Below are 22,536 nucleotides of genomic sequence, written 5' to 3'. Positions count from 1 at the left end.
TGCACTGCTCACAACCAGCTGGGAAACCACACCTCTACACCAACACACCTGGATGTGTTATGTGAGTATCATGTTTTGATCTCAGTGTATTGAATATTATCTGAACATACTTGAGAGTGTAATATACACTAAATCTTTAAATAATGCAGCTCAGCTTTGCAGCACTTAAGGTCCAGACTAAAAAGACCTTGCAACAAAGAATTAAACCACCTTTGTATGCTTAAAATCTTACATTCTCCCTGCTGTTTCATGTTAGCATACGAGTTCTCCAGCAGTGTCACTATTAAAATTTGAGGATAATTTCCACAACTACAGGGAAAGGATTGTTGCTCCACAAAGTTATTGTGGTCAAGGCCATTCTGTCCACAGTTGCACCAAAGTTGATGCAGTATTATCCATCTTGAAATTATTTGGCTTGGACACACAGTGTCTTCACCCTATTATCATGTGCACTACACAGCAAATAAAACCTCCATGCAGCTTCTCCACATTAAGTTAAGGCATTAAAGGTCCTGATCTACTTCTGGAGGAATAGATGTTCATATGACTTCACATAACAACCACAGACATTGCAGTGTCACAAAGATGGCAGCTGTGTAAACTTCAACAACCACACTATACGACAAATTCCCTGATCAGAACATTTATATGCACAGCTATGATGACACCACAGACCCAGTATGCGAGCTTGTACATTTACGAGGTGGTTTTGTAATATGTATTTCTTGAAAATCTACCCAATCAGATTCCCCTACAAACACCAGAGCAGTGGTTCTTCCCTCTGGAGACACAGTGGAGGGAGATTCAGTGACTCTGAGCTGTAGCAGTGATGCAAACCCTCCTGTTCTCAGCTACTCCTGGTTTAAGCAGAGTGCAGCTGCAGACACACTGCTGACAACAGGCCAGAATTACAGCATCAGCTACATCAGCTCCCAGGACAGTGGACTGTACTACTGCACTGCTCACCACCAGCTGGGAAACCACACCTCTACACCAACACACCTGGATGTGTTTGGTAAGTGCACCATAAAACATTTACATAGCTGTATAAAGTAATAACAAAAATAAAGCCTAATATTGCTTATGGCTTTTTTTCTGAAGTTTCCAAGAATACAGTGTTAATGTTCATCATGGTGGGACTGTTTACCTTCTTGGCATTAACACTCATCCCAGGAGCTCTGTGGATGTGGTATGTAAAATGTGAACATACTGAATGTGTTTGAAACCTGATTTACAATTAAATACTTATTTACAATTACCATGAACACATGCTTCCTGTTTCTCAGGAAGAGGAAGTGGAGCTCAGCTAATGACCACAGCAGCACTGGTGAGAGTGGACAGGTGAGTGTGGGTGAAAGGAGGAGGGACTGTTTGATCATGTGACGTGTTCAGATATAAACTTTATCCTCTGCTCGTTTTCAGCCTGAGTCTGATGCTGTATATGAAAATATCTCAGCCTCAGACCACAGCAGAAGAGTCGCCTCAGATGATCAGGATGACGTTCACTATGCCAGTGTTGGTATTAAACGTTCCCACACACAGGAAGTGTCTCTGTCCCCCAGACTTCCTCCAGACACCACAGAGGAAGAGGATGTTCAGTACGCTGTTAGCAGGAGCACTGCTGCCATCCAGTGAGCAAATCATCATCATTACAACACTAACTGTGCTGCTCAGTCAACATCATTAAGTTCTTTAAGTAACTGATTATAAATTTAACACTTTACACTATTCCTAAATCACCTCCTTTTGTTCCACAGGCTTGTGACAGATGAAGAGGCTGATGATTCATCTCAGCCTCTCATTCATCTACAGCAAGGTCCAGAAAATCCCCAGACAAAGCAAAAGCTGAGAGAGATGTGATCGTTCTGTTCTGTATCCAAACTGAACAGGAGAAGAGGGGCAGCTTTAGCATTTCATCAGAGTAGCAGTATTGATGCTTCAGTAGTGTATTGTACTGCTCACATAGTACTGTATGCTGTTTTACCTTAACATTATGTATGCAGGTTGAGATTTTTAAGAAGAATTCAGGTTTAGGATTCATTTTATTTTTATCTCTATGCTTTTCTTTATTTATCTTCCATCATAATATTTTTAATGCTAATCAGTTTGTAGTGTGTTTTATTTTTAGTGCTTTATATATGGTTTTTTTATACATTCTCTTTTGTGATAATTGTAAAACTTTCTTTGTCAATTATTGTTACTTTATCATTTAATATCTATAGTTTTCCTGGTGATATACATAACTAACAATGTGTAGTTTGCTTAAAAATGAATCAGAAGTAAATCCCTAAAAATAATCCATATTTCCCGTTAGACTGAATTTGACTTGCTGTTTAGCCAATTATGTTAGTTTAGAGCAGTGCTTCCCAAACTGTGGGCCGCGGCCCCCTGGTGGGCAGTAGCGGTATTGCAGGGGGCCGTAGCTAGGCTAAATCAAAATATTAAAATAATTAAAATATTTTAGAATAGAATATAAAAAGCTTCTGTTACACACTTTGATTCAATATAATTGTAAATAGTATGCAGACAGTATGTAGTGTTAAGGATTTAAATATATTTGTAAAGAATGTTTACATCATCTTATTTTCACCAGCATATAAAAATATTACATTTTATGGTAGTTCTCATAATTCACATGAAATTCTTTCAAACTGGTTAATAAATGTTGATAATTTTGTGCAAAGAGACAATCTGCTTTATTAAATATATCTAATATACAAATATATGTATAAATATATCTTTATACTATTAATCAATATGCTGTATTTTTTAAGCAAAGAGGTTGGGAGGGGGAGTCGTGGAGCTTTTGCTATGTATTTGGGGGGCCTTACCCCTCTGAAGTTTGGGAAGCTCTGGCCTAGAGGATGTACCTGAATGAATCTTGATTGTTTTTGTTAAACTGATGGAGCTAAATTGTGAAGTGCTTCCTTTTTGAATGTTCATTGTAAATTCAGGCCTTATAACTGTGAAATCAATGACTGTTAATTTCAGCAGTGGTTTTAAAGGCTGTCATGTGACCTGTGAAGGCGCTCACACAGACACATGGGTGGAGTGTGTGGGTGTGTTGACTGTCCAGTTATATTCCATATAGATTGATATTAGGATCCTGATTAAGGGTTTGTTTATGATTTGATGAATTATCCCAGTGCACTGTTGAATTCTCGATTCTGATTGGTCAGAAGTTGCTGATTTTATAGTTCACATGCTTGTTCTATTATGTTATTGTTTCTGTATTTTTTAAAAAGCCTAATAATGAGAATCAATTGTCATTAATTTCTTTATTTCTAGTGGTCCAAAGCTTGAAGTTCCACTGGCCGCCTAGTCTACTCCTATAACCTTATTCTTTTACGTTTAACTGAGTTCTAGTCTGATGTCTATGATGCAAGTGATTTTATTTTCCATTTAGTTATCAATCTCTATCCACTGTATCTGTACAGATAGAGTAAAAACAGAGGAGCCTTTTAGTCCACATTCATTTGTAAATCCAAGGGCAGCTGATTAACTCCCCCAATAAACATTTACATTTAAGGAAACTCTTTTATTATCATTTTTTGTACATAAAGGTGGCCTGTAAATAGCTGTTGGATGGCAGTAACGTTTTTTTTAGTGGATGATGTTTGTGATCCTAACAATTCTGCACCAAAGAAACTCAATAAGAGTCGCTGGATACGTTTTTGATCAGAGCACATTGGTCAGACACCCGAGGAGCACCACTGCCACTTCTGTTCACTGCAGCTCTCCAAGGCCACAAATTGTTCACAAATATCTGCTTATGCCAGTCAGGATTAAATTCTAAGGGGAAAAAGCATAAAGTATAGGTTGTGTTATTCATCCATCCTCTAATTCCATGTGGCTTTGACTGTGGTGGATCCAGAAAGATAGGAACTGCAACCAGGGGTAAGTCCAAAAAGCATGTCCTAGTTTATCCAAGTCCCCTTTAGAGACCATCTTTCACTGTCCCAGAGAGCACAAGATGGCAGGTTGCAAGGGGAATTTTCTGTATTTTTGCCTTGACCAGGTTACTTGGACCTCATGAAATACCACACTGAGATGCCTCCATGTACAGCTGCCCATACCAGTGGCTTGACCAAAACAAATGTGATTCAGAAGGATCTCAAGGCTGTGCTCAACATGAGCAGTCTGGTGGTCTCGGTGCACGGGGGTCAGTCTGTTTTGGTGTGTCAATACTGGGAACAACTAATCATCACAATATAACCCCAAGTCAGTTAAACTTATCAATCTGTCCAGATAGGTAGCATAAGTGATTATGAATCAGTTTCACTTGCTTTGGTGCAAATGAAGCTGACATGCACTGGAGAGGCAACTGCCAATCACACCCCCAAAAGGTAATGCATGTGGTGGCCACTGAAAATTTTGCTATCCTTCTTGACTGATTTGCCTCTAGTTTTGTTAGGGTCCTTGTTACTACTTGTAGCATGAGGCAATACCTGCAATCCAATCACAGGTAGTCCGGATCCTAAAGGATGGCATGTCCATATGTGCCATCGTAAAGGAGGTTTGGGGAGTCTCCCAGAACATTGAGGAGATACCGGTAGATAGGCCATTAAAAATGGAGAGCTGCGCAGGGCCACAGAAGGACATCAACGTAGGCGCAGGACAGTTATCTGCTTCTTTGTGCAAAGACTAACAGGACGAGCACTGCCAGAGCCCTACAGAATTACTTCTAGCAGGCTACTGGTGTACATAAGGGCCTGAAATCGTAACTATAATTATAGCTTGTAGATTGTAATAGAGGTCTGGAATTATGTTGCCCCATGTTTACTATGAATGTTTTGATTGTGAGTTAAGGCAAAACTCAAAATGGCAGTGAGGCAGTTCCTTGCATGGACTGTACCTTCATGAAAAAGGGATGAGAATATTATGTTCAATATTATGTTCAATATTATATCATTCACTTATAATGCGCTTACATGGCAATTAGGTGTGCTTGGCACACTAGGTATATTTAATTTTTATGCCAGATGTTAGTCATATAGTGCAATAGTCTACCAAGGAGAACTGAATTCTGAATTCGCATGCACAGAGAGAGCTGCCTCTCAAACCATGTGAGTAGAGAATTAAGTTCTCTTTTTACGGTTGTTTGCACTTGAACCTTCAAATACACACAAAATTATGTCAGAATGTCCGTCTTATCTGTTTAGTATTCACCTAACCACAGTCTGTTATGTCTTAAATGACCGTAAATAAAAAAAGATCAGATGTGTATCAATATTATATCTGTGCTGTAGGTCTTAAAGTGTCAGCAGCCTGATATTGTATACCTGCTGCTGTCTATGTTGTTGATGTTAATTGAAAGTAAAAAATTCACTCAGTGCTCTTGACTGGATAATATTTGTAGACTATTTCTTATTTGAACACTGGCAATTGATGGAGATGTTTTTCTTTATTACTGAACTGTTTATCTGTTATCTGTAATTGCTTGAGAGCTTTAAAAAAAATACATTCATTAGGGTAGTGTTAGTTTATGCATCTCCGATCAGACAAGCAAATATTTTGAATGCATCCAGGACCCACTGACTGACAGCAGAAATACTTACCTGGATTACTGTGAATGGACAATAGTGTAATGGAGGAAACTGTAAACGTAAAAGTGACAGTGTTGGTTCACTTACTGTGTTTTAATGAACTTTGTCTTTTGTTGTATTTCCATAACAGTACAGTAATGTTTTATGTGGTGGAAATTCTTGGAACATAAGAGTACAAAGTTTCTATTTTTTTTCTATTTTTAGGTTATTTACTGACAATATTGTCTTCACATTCTTCTCACAACTTAGGATGCGCCATTTATTTCATTTTTATTCTTGACTGGTAGCATTGTTTAAATAAGCTTAAGCAAATTCAAATTAGCTTGGGCATTCATTTGTTAACAGCTATTCTCTTGGCATTGTAGTTGTGTATTTATGATGAAACATAATAATGGGCCTTCGCAAGTGTTCATGTCCACATCTAATCACCATTACTGACAGTGACACTACTGTACCTATAGTGAAAGAACCGGAAACACAGAAGCTGTAATAAAAAACATGGATGTTTTCATGTGAAGAAACTGTTGGAAGTTCTATCTAATGGCTCTTCGTAGTTATTCACATATGGACCACTAGAGGGCGCGTCAAGGCATAATTGTGTTTGGCTGAGTGTGAAATATGTAATTGCAGAAAACACCAGACGATTCATTGCTTCTCTCTCTCTCTTTCTCTCTCTCTCTCTCTCTCTCTCTCTCTCTCTCTCTCACACACACACACACACACACACACTTAAAAAAGGTTCTAAACTGCTCCTTTCATTGGTGCTGCGGTGATAAATAGCTATTCTCTTGGCATTGTAGTTGTGTATTTATGATGAAACAGGCAGTTCAGTGACTTGGCCTTCTCTAATCATCTAATCACCATTACTGACAGTTACACTACTGTACCTATAGTAAAAGAACCGGAAGAAACTGTTAGAAGCTTAGACTACTGGCTCTTCGTAGTTATTCATGTACGGACCACTAGAGGGCGCGTCAAGACATAATTGTGTTTGGCCGAGTGTAAAATGTGTAATTGCACGTTTGTAACAGCAGAGGGCAGCAAACACCAGACAATTCATTGCTTCTTTCTTTCTTTCTTTCTTTCTTTCTTTCTCTCTCTCTCTCTCTCTCACTCACTCACACACACACACTTAAAAAAGGTTCTAAACTGCTCCTTTCATTGTTGCTGATTTTTCTGATTTTTCTGTCATTTAAATTGTAATTTATTGACGGTCCCTAAGTGTCACATCGCTGAATGTCTGTCGAATATCCAAAATCAAACTAACTTCAGTGTTCCTGATACCGAGGTGAAGTTTTCGGTTGGATATTCCACAGACATTCAGCGGCATGTCACTTAGGGACCGTCAATAAATTACAAATTCAATGATAAAACCCAGGAGCCCCCCCCCCCAATAATTTACATACCACGTGACCCAGTAGCTCCCAACCTAAGCAAAATAAGACACACATAATTTAGATTAATATTTGTATGGAAACAATAATATTTTGTCAATAGATTCCACTCCATGTGACCCAGTGGCTCCAAACCTAAGCTGAACTGGATCTCCTAGCGCTAAAAACTGTATATAAATTTTAACTGGGTTATGTAAAGTGATAATAGGCCTATTCTATTTCCACTTGGAGTTAAAAAAAAAAAAAGTGGTTGAGCGTAGTTGTGGTCCATGATAATGGGTCAGCTATGATAATGATCAATATTTAACCCACCAGATACCGAGCCACTATTAATCAGAGTGTAAATTTTCATGACCCGGACCACCGGATCCGCGAACATAACAGCAGTCAGCACTTCACTAGACTCTAGAATAAATGAGCAATAAGACAAAAGATATTAAAATGATATTAATTAGATTAAAAAGTGGTTTGTATTATTTGTCTTTTGTACTAAAACAATTCTTCTTAGGTTCGTTGTCACTGGGTCACGTGGCATGGAAACTATAGGGAAAAAAACTCCTGAGTTTTGTTTTATTCAAATGGTAATTTATTGACGGTCCCTAAGTGTCACGTCGCTGAATGTCTGGTGAATATCTAACCTGAAACTTCGGTGTTCCCGGTGGCGAGTCACGATTTACAATCAGCGATGAGTAATCTCAGAGCATCACGGATAGTTTTATCCTCAGTGGACTTCTGGTTGGAAAATGTTCTCATGATGGTTCTGTGAACTATATCGTTTATCAATTTCCCCAATAAATCGCACAACCTCTTCCGTAAACACTGCGACGTCATACGATCCATTCCGCGTCATCTAGAGTTTCCTAAAGCGCGGCCCCCGATTGGTCCGTCCAAGTGAACCGAAGCTTCCTGTATCAGTCTGTGCTTATATCTAGACATGATGAAGATGGGTGCATGGTTCGATTTTCCATTTTCGTTTCCTTTCTTTTTTCCATGTAGTCGGTGTTAAAAACGGCGGTAGGTGAGTTCATTGTAAACCAATAGAAATAAGATTGTTTCTGTCGTAACTGATGGTATCCGTGGTGAAAAAAGGAGGTTTATAATGTCTGTAGGTTTATTCCTACTACTTGATTCAGTGTCACATTTCCGCTATTTACTGTGTACGATAGTAGCAGACCTCCTGTATGTTACCATTTGTTACTAAAATATGTCATTAACAATAAACAAATGAAGTTATCTGTTTAAATGGAGGTCAATTTCATCACTAAACGATATCGGAGATGTTCTCGACCCTGTTTTTTGGGGGGTTTGGTATTAGGTTGATCTTCGATGAGGAATAATGACGGACATCTTGTGGTTATTTATTTAGATTTTTTTGCAAATGTATTTAAACCCTTGTATGTTTCTGTTCTTGATGAATTAAACGCTCTGTTCCGTTTATCACCAGTTGTTACCGAGCTGTTTCTAATACTGCGGTTTATCCAGCCGCTCTTTCTGAAAGCACGGTTAAACTAGCTGCACGTATATTTCAGTGGCGCGGCTTTTAGACACTTAGCGGTAATAACGCTGAAAGAGGAAAGCCAGCGTTCGCGAGCTCCTACACCACAGAACCAGAACTTCATACAAAACCATCATTTACAATAAAAGATAAAGATCAACCAATATTACTGTGGAATTGTAAAGTTACTCTTTTAAATTACTCTAAATTACTCTTCAATATCACCGTATATCTCAGTCTAATTTACACTAATTTACATTTATGTGTCTAATTTACACAGGAATCAGTTTTTAATCCATTATAAAAATAAACAGTTCAGATTGTTAGTTGATCAAATCCACTTAGATCACTTCATAACGATCTACTCTATGTTCAAGAAGAATTGTTAGTTGATGAAGTTAACTCACATCACTTTATAATCACCTACTCCATGTTCCCAATAAAGATCAAGCAATTTTACTGTGGATTTAAAAAAGAACTCCATCAAATTCACCATATCTGTCAATATAATTGTGTCATGAGGCACTTTTTAATCCATTCATCATGTTTTTCTTTTTCTTGGAAATTTCTTAACCCATGTAACCTGCACTAGCGTCCTCTCAGCATCTCAGTCGAGACAGTTAGCCTAAGAGACTAATTATTTTATGGCTTTTTATGGTTAATGCTGTTCAGGAAACCTGTCATCATTCAATCAAATGTATAAAAAGAACAGAGAGAAATCCCTCAGTAACTTTTACCTCAGACTTCCCCTGAGGAGGATATATGAGGATTTTGTTTATATATTTTATCACCTGCTGCGTGCTCCAAGGTAAACTGTACAGTTTGAGTTATATTCAGTGATGACGCTGATGTTCATGATATCATTAGCTTAAAAACTCTTTTGTCAGGAGATTGTTTTTGTAATACATAAACAAACAGGGAAAATAAGAGCTAGTTTAAGTGTTTCAGGAAGAGGATCGGTCTTCACCCATCATTTGAAGACTCAGCTGTTCGGACATCTATGGGAAGTTCTTTCCATTGTAGTTCAATGTACTAATTTTCATAAATCTACATGACATGATAACAATAAGACATGAAACTCATATGACAGCATGACATAAACAACCAGATGTAAAATTATAAGTAAAATTCCTACGCACTGTACACACATTATGCAGAAGCACAGGTGGACATCACAGAGTGAAGAGAAGCTGAAGAGATATGATGCTTATGTAGGCCTGTAAGCTGTGTATAAAAAAGAACCATTCTTGTGGCTGGTAATAACTAAAACAAGTGAGGAAAACACCAGATATATAGTATTCAGTGTATAAAGATAGTGAATGGCAGTTGAGAAGAGATGTGGTGAAACTAGGGCCTGATACATGATAGTACATGAAGTAAAAAGTCAGTTCTATGGTAAAGTTAAGTAAGTTAAGGTAAACTGACAGAAAAAGCAGGCCGAGGTAAATGAGAGAGCAATAGCATTGATAAGAAGAGCAAATAAGTTTAAAAAAAAAAAAAAAGTAACAAGTAAAACTAAGTAAACTAAGTCAATGAAAGTAAGAAAATAAAGACAGCATATAGAGGTAGATAGAGGGGGACTCTATCTACTCTTGATGTATACCTCCCTCTTACCCTGAGAGATGGTGGGACCAGTGGAGCAGTGCTAGTAGATCAGAGGGAGCGAGGTGCAGAGTGAGGAGCAATAAGAGCCTTGGGGTAAGAGCTGGTCCATTCTTGGATTTATAGGCAAGCGTCAGTGTTTTAAATCTGATGCAGCTACTAGAAGCCATCATTTGTAGAGGATGAATTGAGTTCAGAGGTAGACCTGCCAGTAGAGAGCTGCAGAAGTCCAGTATCTAAATGACCAGAGACTGAACAAGCACCTGAGCAGTCTGTGTGGATAAAAATGGCAGAATACTTCTGATATTGTACAGAAGAAACCGACATGAGCGTGTCACAATAGCAACATGTGCTAGCTATGGTGTTGTTAGCTGGTTGCTATGCTAACCAAGTTGGTTGCCAGGGTGTTGGTAGGTGTTTCTCATGATATTCCAACATTAATTCCAATCTTTCCCAAAAGCATAGGATCACTATTTGTATAGTATATAACTAGCCTGTCTCATACTCTGTATATTGTGGTCTTTATTTAATTTTTCTCTATAACACTGTTTGTAAATTAAATGTATCCTGTAGTTATTTTATGTCTGTACTTTTGAGGGTCACCAGCAGCCGGCACAAAATTTATAAAAACATACTTAGCCTATAAATCTGATAATTCCTGTATAATTTCCTGGATCTAAGAAGAACACTATGCTGTCTCTGTCAAGGGAAAATACTTAAGTTATAGAGACGTGTTTCTAAAGCACAAAATAACGGATGCTTGTGTAAGAAAGGGCGTTCATCACACTGTTCTCATTCAGTGAAAAGGAAGAGACTAATTCTAAATGAGGGAGGTGTCATGACACAATGCGCTTCTCAACGTCTGTGTCTTTACTGTTAGAGTCATAAAGAAGCTCATAACTGCTTACGAGTGCAGTACGAGTGAAGGAGGAACAGGCTGATTAAGACTGTTAATATTCATTATAAGAGTAAGATCGATTCATTTTGTATTTATGAGGATATTTTTGGTGTAAATTCTACACGTGGTGGATCTTCGAGTGTCAGCTGTCTGAAGGCTGATGTTTTCCAGAATGTTGAGAAATATTACAGTAGCAGCGATCCTCATGTTACTGACAGGTAAACTTTTCCCATATTTCATCTCTCTCTCCTGTTTTACTGTGCTGTTGTGCTTCTACTGCAATAATTCAGAAAAAATTCTCCACATGTCTGTGTGTTTGGAAATATTTTATAAATTTGACATGATTTGGGTGTAGAGAAGAACATTTGTAGGATGTTGGAGAGTAAAAGACAAGAGTTATGGAGCAGGAAACATGGAGCTGGTCACACACTATGTGTTTCTGAGAACAGCAGCAGCAGTTAACACTGTGGTTATGGTCTTGCTGGTCAGTGCACTAGTTATTACTTTATGCTCTGAACTCATTTTACTTTGTGCTTCTGGTGTGTGTGTGAGTGTGTGTGTGTCCTAAATGTTGTGAAAAACTATATTAAGTTCACAGCAACAGGATCAGCAGCTTAACACAATAAATTCAAAATGCTTTCCTTTAACACTGATGAGCACGGTGTGTGCTCGAGCCCTCATCCTGTTCCTGACTTCGGCTCATTTTCTTTTCTTTTTTCCATGTAGTCGGTGTTAAAAACGGCGGTAGGTGAGTTCATTGTAAACCAATAGAAGTAAAAGAGTTTCTGTCGTAACTGATGGTATCCGTGATGAATAGAAAAGGAGGTTAAAATAAAGGAAAGTGCAAAAAATGTGGTCACAGCAGCTGACCTCACCGGCCACTATTGTGATAAAGCAGTTTAATGAATATTGTATAATGTAAAGTTTATTTGTACTATTTGATTCAGTGTCACATTTCAACTGTTTACTCTTGGTTTTTATTTCCTGGTGTGCCTGTAGTGCATGTATTACGGTAATAAACAAAAAGCTGTGTGTGTAGAACACTTTCAGATTGATTTTGTAAATAAAGATTATTAAAAAAATATTTATTATTATTATTATTATTATTATTATTATTATTATTATTATACTTTGACTTTAATCTCACTCAGTGTTTTGCTTCATTTGCTTGGAAATTTCTTAAACCATTTAACCTGCACTATCGCCCTGTCAGCATCTCAGCAAACCTATTTGGTTACTATGGTGTTGCTAAGGTATTCCAGTGGTTTGCTCTCATATTACTGGTTTGTTGCTATGATATTTCATGTATACATTTACCTTTCTGGCATTTGACAGACCTTATCCAGAGCGACGTACAAAAGTGTTTTGAAGTCTCTATGGATAAATACATCACTGGTTCACTAGATCACAGACTTGGGATATCATTAGCTTAAAAACTCTTTCGGGAGGAGATATAGCAAATTGTTTTTGTAATCCATAAACAAACAGGGAAAATAAGAGCTAGTTTATAAGTGTTTCAGGAAGAGGTTCGCTCTTCACCCATTGCATGAAGACTCAGCTGTTCAGACATCTAGGGGAAGTTCATTCCACCACCTCGGTGCCAGAAAAGAAAAGAGTCTTGTTGTATACCTCCCTTTTTCCCTGAGAGATGGTGGGACCAGTGGAGCAGTGCTAGTAGATTGGAGGGAGTGAGGTGCAGAGTGAGGAGGTAAGAGCTTTGAGGTAAGAGGGAGCTGGTCCATTCTTGGCTTTCTAGGCAAGCGGGAAGCCAGTGGAGGAGTGTAGAAAGAAAAGGAAGCGACTAATCTAAAATATAGTTGCAAGCAACGATGATCGGGCCCAAGCAATGGTGCCATTGCCACCAAGGTGCACCAGACAACGTGGGCACAGTGGGTACATGCATTTAAAGGGGAAATACCGAAAGGACAAGAGTGACAATTGGGGTTCATGAAACTGATAACAGCAATGCACACTGATGGCAAAAAGAAAACTGCCTCTCTGTCTAAACTATATAGGACAAAAGTGACAGTTTGGGTGTAATGAAACAGATCATAGCAATGTCCAGTGATATCAAAAGGGACAATGACTCTCCCTCTAAACCAGTCACCCAGAAAAATGTATACACATTTCAGTAAAAGAAAAATTTGTATAAATATTTTATTACTAAATTTATGTGTACGTTATAGATTGATATATATGATGATATTCTGGTAATATGGTAATTTTAATAATATTATACTAATATAATTTACATCATACTATTTTTCTTTTCCTGAAGTGTATATACAGTTTTTGGTTCACTCTGTATATATAAATTGTGAACATGAAGCCATATTTAAAAAATTTAAAATAAATGGGAAAGAGCCTCTAGTGGACATAGTCTAGTACTGCAGGAGTCAGGCCAAAACCATGTCTAGTTAATTGGCTGATAAATGTAAAAATTTGTTGTGAGCCGTTTGAGCATCACAAAATCATGAATCTAAGCAAACTTACTCACAACCAGTTGTTCTTTCTATGTAAAATGTTTTGAAACATTAGGGCTTTCCACTGTTAAGATATAAGAACATTAATTTTCTTCTATTATGTCCTTTTTTACATCCTCACCATAGCAACATCATTCACAATATCACAAATTCCTTCACAGTTTCACATCAGCCATGTCTTGCTATTATTCTGACTAATTTTCAACCAAATCAGGTGAAAGTAAGGGACAAAACATTAGATTTCTAAAAGTGACACACTTCCTGCTGCCAGTTGGTGGCGCTAGGACTGAGACTCGCAGTATTCATGTCCCTGTGATCAGCTTTCTTCTCTTAACATAAAGTCGAAGTTTGATGTACATCAGTCAATAAACACAGAAGTTATTAGCCACTTCTTGTTTCCTTTTATTCGCCATAAGTTTAAGGGCTCCTCACGGCTGAACCGTTTGAGATATCAAGAATCCCTTCACAATTTTAGATCCTCAATGTTTTCAGATCATATTGGATCCTGTGTGGTCAAAATCATATAAATCCCCTAGGAGGAGTATATCAAACTGACCTTTCTCATAAACATTTGCACTCTCTGTGTGAAATATTTGGAACATTAGGCCTTTCCACTCGTAAGATATGAGAAGATTCATTTTCTTCTATTATGTTCTCATGTAAATCATCGCCATAGTAACATGATTCAAGGTGTCAAAAATTCCTTCACAGTTTCACATCAGCCATGTCTTGACATTATACTGACTGATTTTGACCCAAATCAGGTGAAAGTAAGAGACAAAATATTAGAGATTTCAAAAAATGACACACTTCCTGCTGCCAGTTGGTGGAGCTATGACCGAGACTCGCAGTTGTCATATCTGTGTGATCAGCTATCAATGCTTAACATAATCTTAAGGTTTCATGTAGATCACTTAATGTACCCAAAAGTTATAGCTACTTCCTGTTTTGTTTTATTCGCCATAAGTTTAAGGGCTTCTCACGGCTGAACCGTTTGAGATCAAACATCCCTTCACAACTTTGCATTATCAATGTCTTGAGATCATATTAGCCTGGGTTTGGTGGCGGTTGTATCAATGTCTTGAGATCATATTAGCCTGGGTTTGGTGGCGGTTGTATCAATGTTAGAGATCATATTAGCCTGGGTTTGGTGGCGGTTGTATCAATGTCTTGAGATCATATTAGCCTGGGTTTGGTGGCGGTTGTATCAATGTCTTGAGATCATATTAGCCTGGGTTTGGTGGCGGTTGTATCAATGTCTTGAGATCATATTAGCCTGGGTTTGGTGGCGGTTGTATCAATGTTAGAGATCATATTAGCCTGGGTTTGGTGGCGGTTGTATCAATGTCTTGAGATCATATTAGCCTGGGTTTGGTGGCGGTTGTATCAATGTCTTGAGATCATATTAGCCTGGGTTTGGTGGCGGTTGTATCAATGTCTTGAGATCATATTAGCCTGGGTTTGGTGGCGGTTGTATCAATGTCTTGAGATCATATTAGCCTGGGTTTGGTGGCGGTTGTATCAATTCCCTAGGAGGAGTATTTCAAATTCCACTGGGTGCGTTTTGCAAACAACTCAAAATAACTGACTTCCTGTGGATTAGACTTAATGTCATGCAATGTGAAAGTTGTTCAGTTCAATGAGATCTAAGTGTGTACCAAGTTTTACATGGATACGTGCAAGTGTGTGTCAGCTATGCAGCAAGATTTTCCAGGGGGCGCTGTGACGGGTATGTGCCACGCCCAGGGCCGAGCCACGGTGACCTCCTAATGGCTGCAGATTCCAACCTGTCTGCTGATTTTCATGAGTTTTTGAGCATGTTAAGACCCCCCAAAAGTGTCCGGATGATTGAGAAAAATAAATAAATAAAATAATCCTTAGAAGAACAAGAGGGCCCTTCACACTGCTAGTGCTTAGGCCCTAATTAGGCAGATGTCATGACACAATGAGCTTCTCAACTTCCCTCTCTTTACTGTTAGAGTCATGAAGAAGCTCATAAATGCTTACGAGTGCAGTTCAAGTGAAGGAAGAACAGGCTGATTAAGACCGTTAATAATAACATTCTTGTGTGTGTGTGTGTGTGTGTGTTAAATGTGGTGAAAACACTATATTAAGATCACAGTAACAGGATCAGCAGCTTAACACAATAACTTCAAAACGCTTTCCTTTAAACACAGATGAGAGTTTATTATACTGTTCTAATACACAGAACTGAACTAACACATAAACACACACAAAGATCACAAACAAGGGTTTAGAACAGAGATTAATATGAAATGAATATTGGAAATGAATCCATGTTGTTAGCAATGTGTGGTATATGTCAAACCATGAACTGAATGAACCATCAACTTATCAATTTAATCTTCTGTTAGTTCTTTAGTAGGGCTTTAAACTTTGTGTTTAAGTTCACCAGTTCAGAGAATCTAGAGGTCCTGTACTTGTCTTTACTGGTCTCTGTGGATGGGGAAATCCCTCATTACATCATTTGACTGGTGGGTTTCCAGTTGATTTTATTTGTTTGTGGTCTGGAAAGATTTTCAGTAGTAGGAGTTTTTATAGAGTAAAGTTTGAATTTTTGAGATTTTTGGATATAATATAATGAAATGCTCTCATCTTTCAGAAATCATTCAATGAACTCAAACATTCCAAATAAGACATATAGTGGATGTTAATACACTGGAAACATGACAACCCTAACAACACATGCTAAATAATCAAACAGCAAATGCTAGCTATACAAAGCTATGGGTACAAAATAAAGCAGAATAATGGATGTAAATAGGTGATTGTTGTAGTTAATGTATTGTTTTTATAGTCAGTTTTCTGCCTCACAGTATTTATATTATTTTCATTGACACAGAATAAACACATCTGAGCTGCGAAATGTTTATAAAGACACAAAATTCAGTTCTGACTTCTTCCTTCCTGTGTGTACCTCTCTGTGTGTTTCAGGTGTACTGGGTATAGAGTGTTGGGGTGTGACTTATACTCCTGAACATGTGTGTGCTCTGAAAAACACATCAATTGATCTTTCCTGCTCTTATAAATATCCTGCAGGCCTCACAGTGATAAAATCAGTATGGTTCATTAAATGGCAGGGTGGTGCTGACCCTGAGGATGTGAGAGAGGATGAGGAGTATCAGGGTCGAGTGCAGTACACACAGAGCTCCCAGAATGACTGTAGTCTGAGAATCACTAACCTGAGAGAGAGAGACGCTCAAACATACAGGTTCAGATTCTACACTAAAGATCCTGCAGGAAAATACACCGGAGAACCTGGAGTCACTCTGTCTGTCACAGGTCACACTATTATACATTTATTTAACTACATTAATACAGATGAAGTAAATGAAAGTAATTCTGAACCTAATTCAATATTTGCAGATCTGAAGGTTACAGTATCAAACAGGAATGGCAACAAGAAGCTGAGCTGCATCACCACCTGCTCTCTGTCTAATAACCCCACTTACATCTGGTACAAGAACGGACAGCGTGTTACTGACCAGGACAGAAATGAACTGTATGTCAGTAGTGGGAATGCAGGCAGCTACTCCTGTGCTGTAAGAGGACATGAGGAGCTTCGCTCTCCTGCTGTCTGTAAGAACTCACTTTAAACTTCACTCACTCTGTCATCATGGTGCTAAATGTAAAAAGTTGAATACTCTTATCTCTAACTTTTTTAAATGTTTAAGTCCATTCAGATGCATGTAGATAGAAACTCATATCAAATAATAGTTTTAATTTTCAGTGTAAATTTTAAATATTAATCTAAATGTTATGTAACCATTAAACATACAGTAAATATTCAATTTAAAATGTTATATATAAATGATAAAACTAAACTTAAAAGTACATCCAAATGTAAATGTTAAATCTAAATCCAGATCTTAAACATAAATGTTTGTATACTTATCGCCCTCTCAGAGTGTACATCATGTGAAAACACAGTGCCTGTAGGGTTGCCAGGTTTACACTGTACTCTGCTAGTTTTGGAACAAAATTGACATAAAAAGCAGTTCTGCTGATGGAATTTTGGTCTGATTTAAAAACAAGCCATGATAGGCAAGATCATGTTTTAAAGCAAATAAATTAAAAAATCTATTTTTACAAATAGATCCAGAAAGTCCTTTTTTCTTAATTTTAACTTAATTCTTTTTTTTTTTTTACATTTGGACAATATCTGTTAGACTGCAGTAAACTCTCATGCAAGTCATGCTTTAGTTTTCTTTTTCTTTCTTTCTGTCTTTTAAATCTAAAATTAATTTTGTGTGTTTCAGGTGTTTTTGATGAGAAGCGCTGCTGGAGTGTGACTTATTCCACTCAGACTGTCTGCTCTCTGATTGGCTCATCAGTGAACATACACAGTTATTACACCTTCCCTAATAATTACAAGGTTACAGAAGTGTTGTGGTTCATTAAAGAATATGAGGATGTGAGAGAGGATGAGGAGTATCAGGGTCGAGTGCAGTACACACAGAGCTCCCAGAATGACTGTAGTCTGAGAATCACTAACCTGAGAGAGAGAGACGCTCAAACATACAGGTTCAGATTCTACACTGATCCTACAGGAAAATACACCGGAGAACCTGGAGTCACTCTGTCTGTCACAGGTAATGTCACACTATTATACATTTATTTAACTACATTTATACAGATGAAGGAAATGAAAGTAACTCTGAACCTAATTTAATATTTGCAGATCTGAAGGTTACAGTATCAGACTCGGGTAGTGGACAAATCAAGCTGAACTGTAACACCACCTGCACTCTGTCTAACAACCCCACTTACATCTGGTACAAGAACGGACAGCGTGTGTCTGAGTGTAAATCTGCCTCCTGCTCTGTAGCTGCAGTCGGTGGTGTGGTCAGTTACAGCTGTGCTGTTGAAGGTCATGACAGTCTCCTCTCTCCTCCAGTGTGTGAGTGTGGATTTTACTCTCCTCAATCAGAATCCATCTACATGTCTATCAAACACTGATCCTGAACACACAGCAGCTGATTCAGGTGTTTTATTTCTAATCAGATTCCCCTAAAAACACCAGAGCAGTGGTTCTTCCCTCTGGAGACACAGTGGAGGGAGATTCAGTGACTCTGAGCTGTAGCAGTGATGCAAACCCTCCTGTTCTCACCTACTCCTGGTTTAAGCAGAGTGCAGCTGCAGACACACTGCTGACAACAGGCCAGAATTACAGCATCAGCAACATCAGCTCCCAGCACAGTGGACTGTACTACTGCACTGCTCACAACCAGCTGGGAAACCACACCTCTACACCAACATTCCTGGATGTGTTATGTGAGTATCATTCCTTGATCCCAGTGTATTTGTGCTGAATATTATCTGAACATACTTGAGAGTGTAACATACACTAAATCTTTCAGTACTGCAGCTCAGCTTTGCAGCACTTAAGGTCCAGACTACAAAGGCCACAAAAAATTAAAGCATCTTTGCATGCTTACAATTTTGCATTCTCCCTGCTGTTTCATGTTGGGATATGAGTTCTCCAGCAGTGCAGGTGTCACTATTACAATTTTATGACAATTTCCACAACTACAGGAAAAGGATTGTTGCTCCACAAAATTATCCATCTTGAAATTATTTTGCTTGGAGACACAGTGTCTTCACCCTATTGTCATGTGCATTATGCAGCAAACAATACCTCCATGCAACTTCTCCATCTTTAGTTAAAGCATTAAAGGTCATCATCTACTTCTGGAGGATTAGATGTTCATATGGCTTCACATAACATCCACAGACATTGTGCATTGCTTCTGCAGGCAGTGTCACAAAGATAGCAGCTGTGTGAACTTCAATGACCACTCTATATGACAAAACCCCTTATGAGAACATTTATAAACACAGCTGCAAATAACCCACAAACACGGTATGCAAGCTTGTACATTTACGAGGTGGTTTTGTAATACGTATTTCTTAATAATCTTCTAAATCAGATTCCCCTACAAACACCAGAGCAGTGGTTCTTCCCTCTGGAGACACAGTGGAGGGGAATTCAGTGACTCTGAGCTGTAGCAGTGATGCAAACCCTCCTGTTCTCACCTACTCCTGGTTTAAGCAGAGTGCAGCTGCAGACACACTGCTGACAACAGGCCAGAATTACAGCATCAGCAACATCAGCTCCCAGCACAGTGGACTGTACTACTGCACTGCTCACAACCAGCTGGGAAACCACACCTCTACACCAACACACCTGGATGTGTTATGTGAGTATCATGTTTTGATCTCAGTGTATTGAATATTATCTGAACATACTTGAGAGTGTAACATACACTAAATCTTTAAATAATGCAGCTCAGCTTTGCAGCACTTAAGGTCCAGACTAAAAAGACCTTGCAACAAAGAATTAAACCACCTTTGCATGCTTAAAATCTTACATTCTCCCTGCTGTTTCATGTTGGCATACGAGTTCTCCAGCAGTGTCACTATTAAAATTTGAGGATAATTTCCACAACTACAGGGAAAGGATTGTTGCTCCACAAAGTTATTGTTGTCAAGGCCATTCTGTCCACAGCTGCACCAAAGTTGATGCAGTATTATCCATCTTGAAATTATTTGGCTTGGACACACAGTGTCTTCACCCTATTATCATGTGCACTAAACAGCAAATAAAACCTCCATGCAGCTTCTCCACATTAAGATAAGGCATTAAAGGTCTTGATCTACTTCTGGAGGAATAGATGTTAATATGACTTCACATAACAACCACAGACATTGCAGTGTCACACAGATGGCAACTGTGTAAACTTCAACAACCACACTATACGACAAATTCCCTGATCAGAACATTTATATGCACAGCTATGATGACACCACAGACCCAGTATGCTAGCTTGTACATTTACGAGGTGGTTTTGTAATATGTATTTCTTGAAAATCTACCCAATCAGATTCCCCTACAAACACCAGAGCAGTGGTTCTTCCCTCTGGAGACACAGTGGAGGGAGATTCAGTGACTCTGAGCTGTAGCAGTGATGCAAACCCTCCTGTTCTCAGCTACTCCTGGTTTAAGCAGAGTGCAGCTGCAGACACACTGCTGACAACAGGCCAGAATTACAGCATCAGCAACATCAGCTCCCAGCACAGTGGACTGTACTACTGCACTGCTCACAACCAGCTGGGACACCACACCTCTACACCAACACACCTGGATGTGTTATGTGAGTATCATGTTTTGATCTCAGTGTATTGAATATTATCTGAACATACTTGAGAGTGTAACATACACTAAATCTTTAAATAATGCAGCTCTGCTTTGCAGCACTTAAGGTCCAGACTAAAAAGACCTTGCAACAAAGAATTAAACCACATTTGCATGCTTAAAATCTTACATTCTCCCTGCTGTTTCATGTTAGCATACGAGCTCCAGCAGTGTCACTATTAAAATTTGAGGATAATTTCCACAACTACAGGGAAAGGATTGTTGCTCCACAAAGTTATTGTGGTCAAGGCCATTCTGTCCACAGCTGCACCAAAGTTGATGCAGTATTATCCATCTTGAAATTATTTGGCTTGGACAAACAGTGTCTTCACCCTATTATCATGTGCACTACACAGCAAATAAAACCTCCATGCAGCTTCTCCACATTAAGATAAGGCATTAAAGGTCTTGATCTACTTCTGGAGGAATAGATGTTCATATGACTTCACATAACAACCACAGACATTGCAGTGTCACAAAGATGGCAGCTGTGTAAACTTCAACAACCACACTATACGACAAATTCCCTGATCAGAACATTTATATGCACAGCTATGATGACACCACAAACCCAGTATGCTAGCTTGTACATTTACGAGGTGGTTTTGTAATATGTATTTCTTGAAAATCTACCCAATCAGATTCCCCTACAAACACCAGAGCAGTGGTTCTTCCCTCTGGAGACACAGTGGAGGGAGATTCAGTGACTCTGAGCTGTAGCAGTGATGCAAACCCTCCTGTTCTCAGCTACTCCTGGTTTAAGCAGAGTGCAGCTGCAGACACACTGCTGACAACAGGCCAGAATTACAGCATCAGCAACATCAGCTCCCAGCACAGTGGACTGTACTACTGCACTGCTCACAACCAGCTGGGACACCACACCTCTACACCAACACACCTGGATGTGTTATGTGAGTATCATGTTTTGATCTCAGTGTATTGAATATTATCTGAACATACTTGAGAGTGTAACATACACTAAATCTTTAAATAATGCAGCTCTGCTTTGCAGCACTTAAGGTCCAGACTAAAAAGACCTTGCAACAAAGAATTAAACCACCTTTGCATGCTTAAAATCTTACATTCTCCCTGCTGTTTCATGTTAGCATATGAGTTCTCCAGCAGTGTCACTATTAAAATTTGAGGATAATTTCCACAACTACAGGGAAAGGATTGTTGCTCCACAAAGTTATTGTGGTCAAGGTCATTCTGTCCACAGCTGCACCAAAGTTGATGCAGTATTATCCATCTTGAAATTATTTGGCTTGGACAAACAGTGTCTTCACCCTATTATCATGTGCACTAAACAGCAAATAAAACCTCCATGCAGCTTCTCCACATTAAGTTAAGGCATTAAAGGTCTTGATCTACTTCTGGAGGAATAGATGTTCATATGTATCATAACAACCACAGACATTGCAGTGTCACACAGATGGCAGCTGTGTAAACTTCAACAACCACACTATACGACAAATTCCCTGATCAGAACATTTATATGCACAGCTATGATGACACCACAGACCCAGTATGCTAGCTTGTACATTTACGAGGTGGTTTTGTAATATGTATTTCTTGAAAATCTACCCAATCAGATTCCCCTACAAACACCAGAGCAGTGGTTCTTCCCTCTGGAGACACAGTGGAGGGAGATTCAGTGACTCTGAGCTGTAGCAGTGATGCAAACCCTCCTGTTCTCAGCTACTCCTGGTTTAAGCAGAGTGCAGCTGCAGACACACTGCTGACAACAGGCCAGAATTACAGCATCATGAACATCAGCTCCCAGGATAGTGGACTGTACTACTGCACTGCTCACCACCAGCTGGGAAACCACACCTCTACACCAACACTCCTGGATGTGTTTGGTAAGTGCACCATAAAACATTTACATAGCTGTATAAAGTA

General features: G+C 38.7%; 1 protein-coding gene across 1 annotated transcript; it reads left to right on the top strand.

Annotated features, from left to right (window-relative positions):
* The first annotated feature begins 4,032 nt into the window (after window positions 1–4,032).
* Window positions 4,033–21,888, top strand: LOC131347593 (uncharacterized). The gene is made up of 9 exons (XM_058381756.1): window positions 4,033–4,176; window positions 4,436–4,620; window positions 16,282–17,018; window positions 17,699–18,031; window positions 18,121–18,339; window positions 18,444–18,713; window positions 20,324–20,593; window positions 21,276–21,539; window positions 21,800–21,888. The coding sequence occupies exons 1-9, from the start codon at window positions 4,033–4,035 to the stop codon at window positions 21,886–21,888; spliced, it is 2,511 nt and encodes an 836-aa protein (XP_058237739.1).
* Window positions 21,889–22,536: the final 648 nt, after the last annotated feature.

The sequence above is a fragment of the Hemibagrus wyckioides genome, linkage group LG27 (genome assembly GCF_019097595.1).
Source record: "Hemibagrus wyckioides isolate EC202008001 linkage group LG27, SWU_Hwy_1.0, whole genome shotgun sequence".
In the NCBI taxonomy this organism is placed as follows: Eukaryota; Metazoa; Chordata; class Actinopteri; order Siluriformes; family Bagridae; genus Hemibagrus; species Hemibagrus wyckioides.
This window is presented reverse-complemented; position numbering and strand designations above follow the sequence as displayed.

Coding starts and splice junctions, on each gene's coding strand:
- LOC131347593 (XM_058381756.1), top strand. CDS start 4,033: ATGAAATACCACACTGAGATGCCTCCATGTACAGCTGCCCATACCAGT. Junction 4,621..16,281: donor ATCAACGTAGGCGCAGGACA/GTTATCTGCTTC, acceptor TCATTGACACAG/AATAAACACATCTGAGCTGC. Junction 20,594..21,275: donor AACACACCTGGATGTGTTAT/GTGAGTATCATG, acceptor CTACCCAATCAG/ATTCCCCTACAAACACCAGA.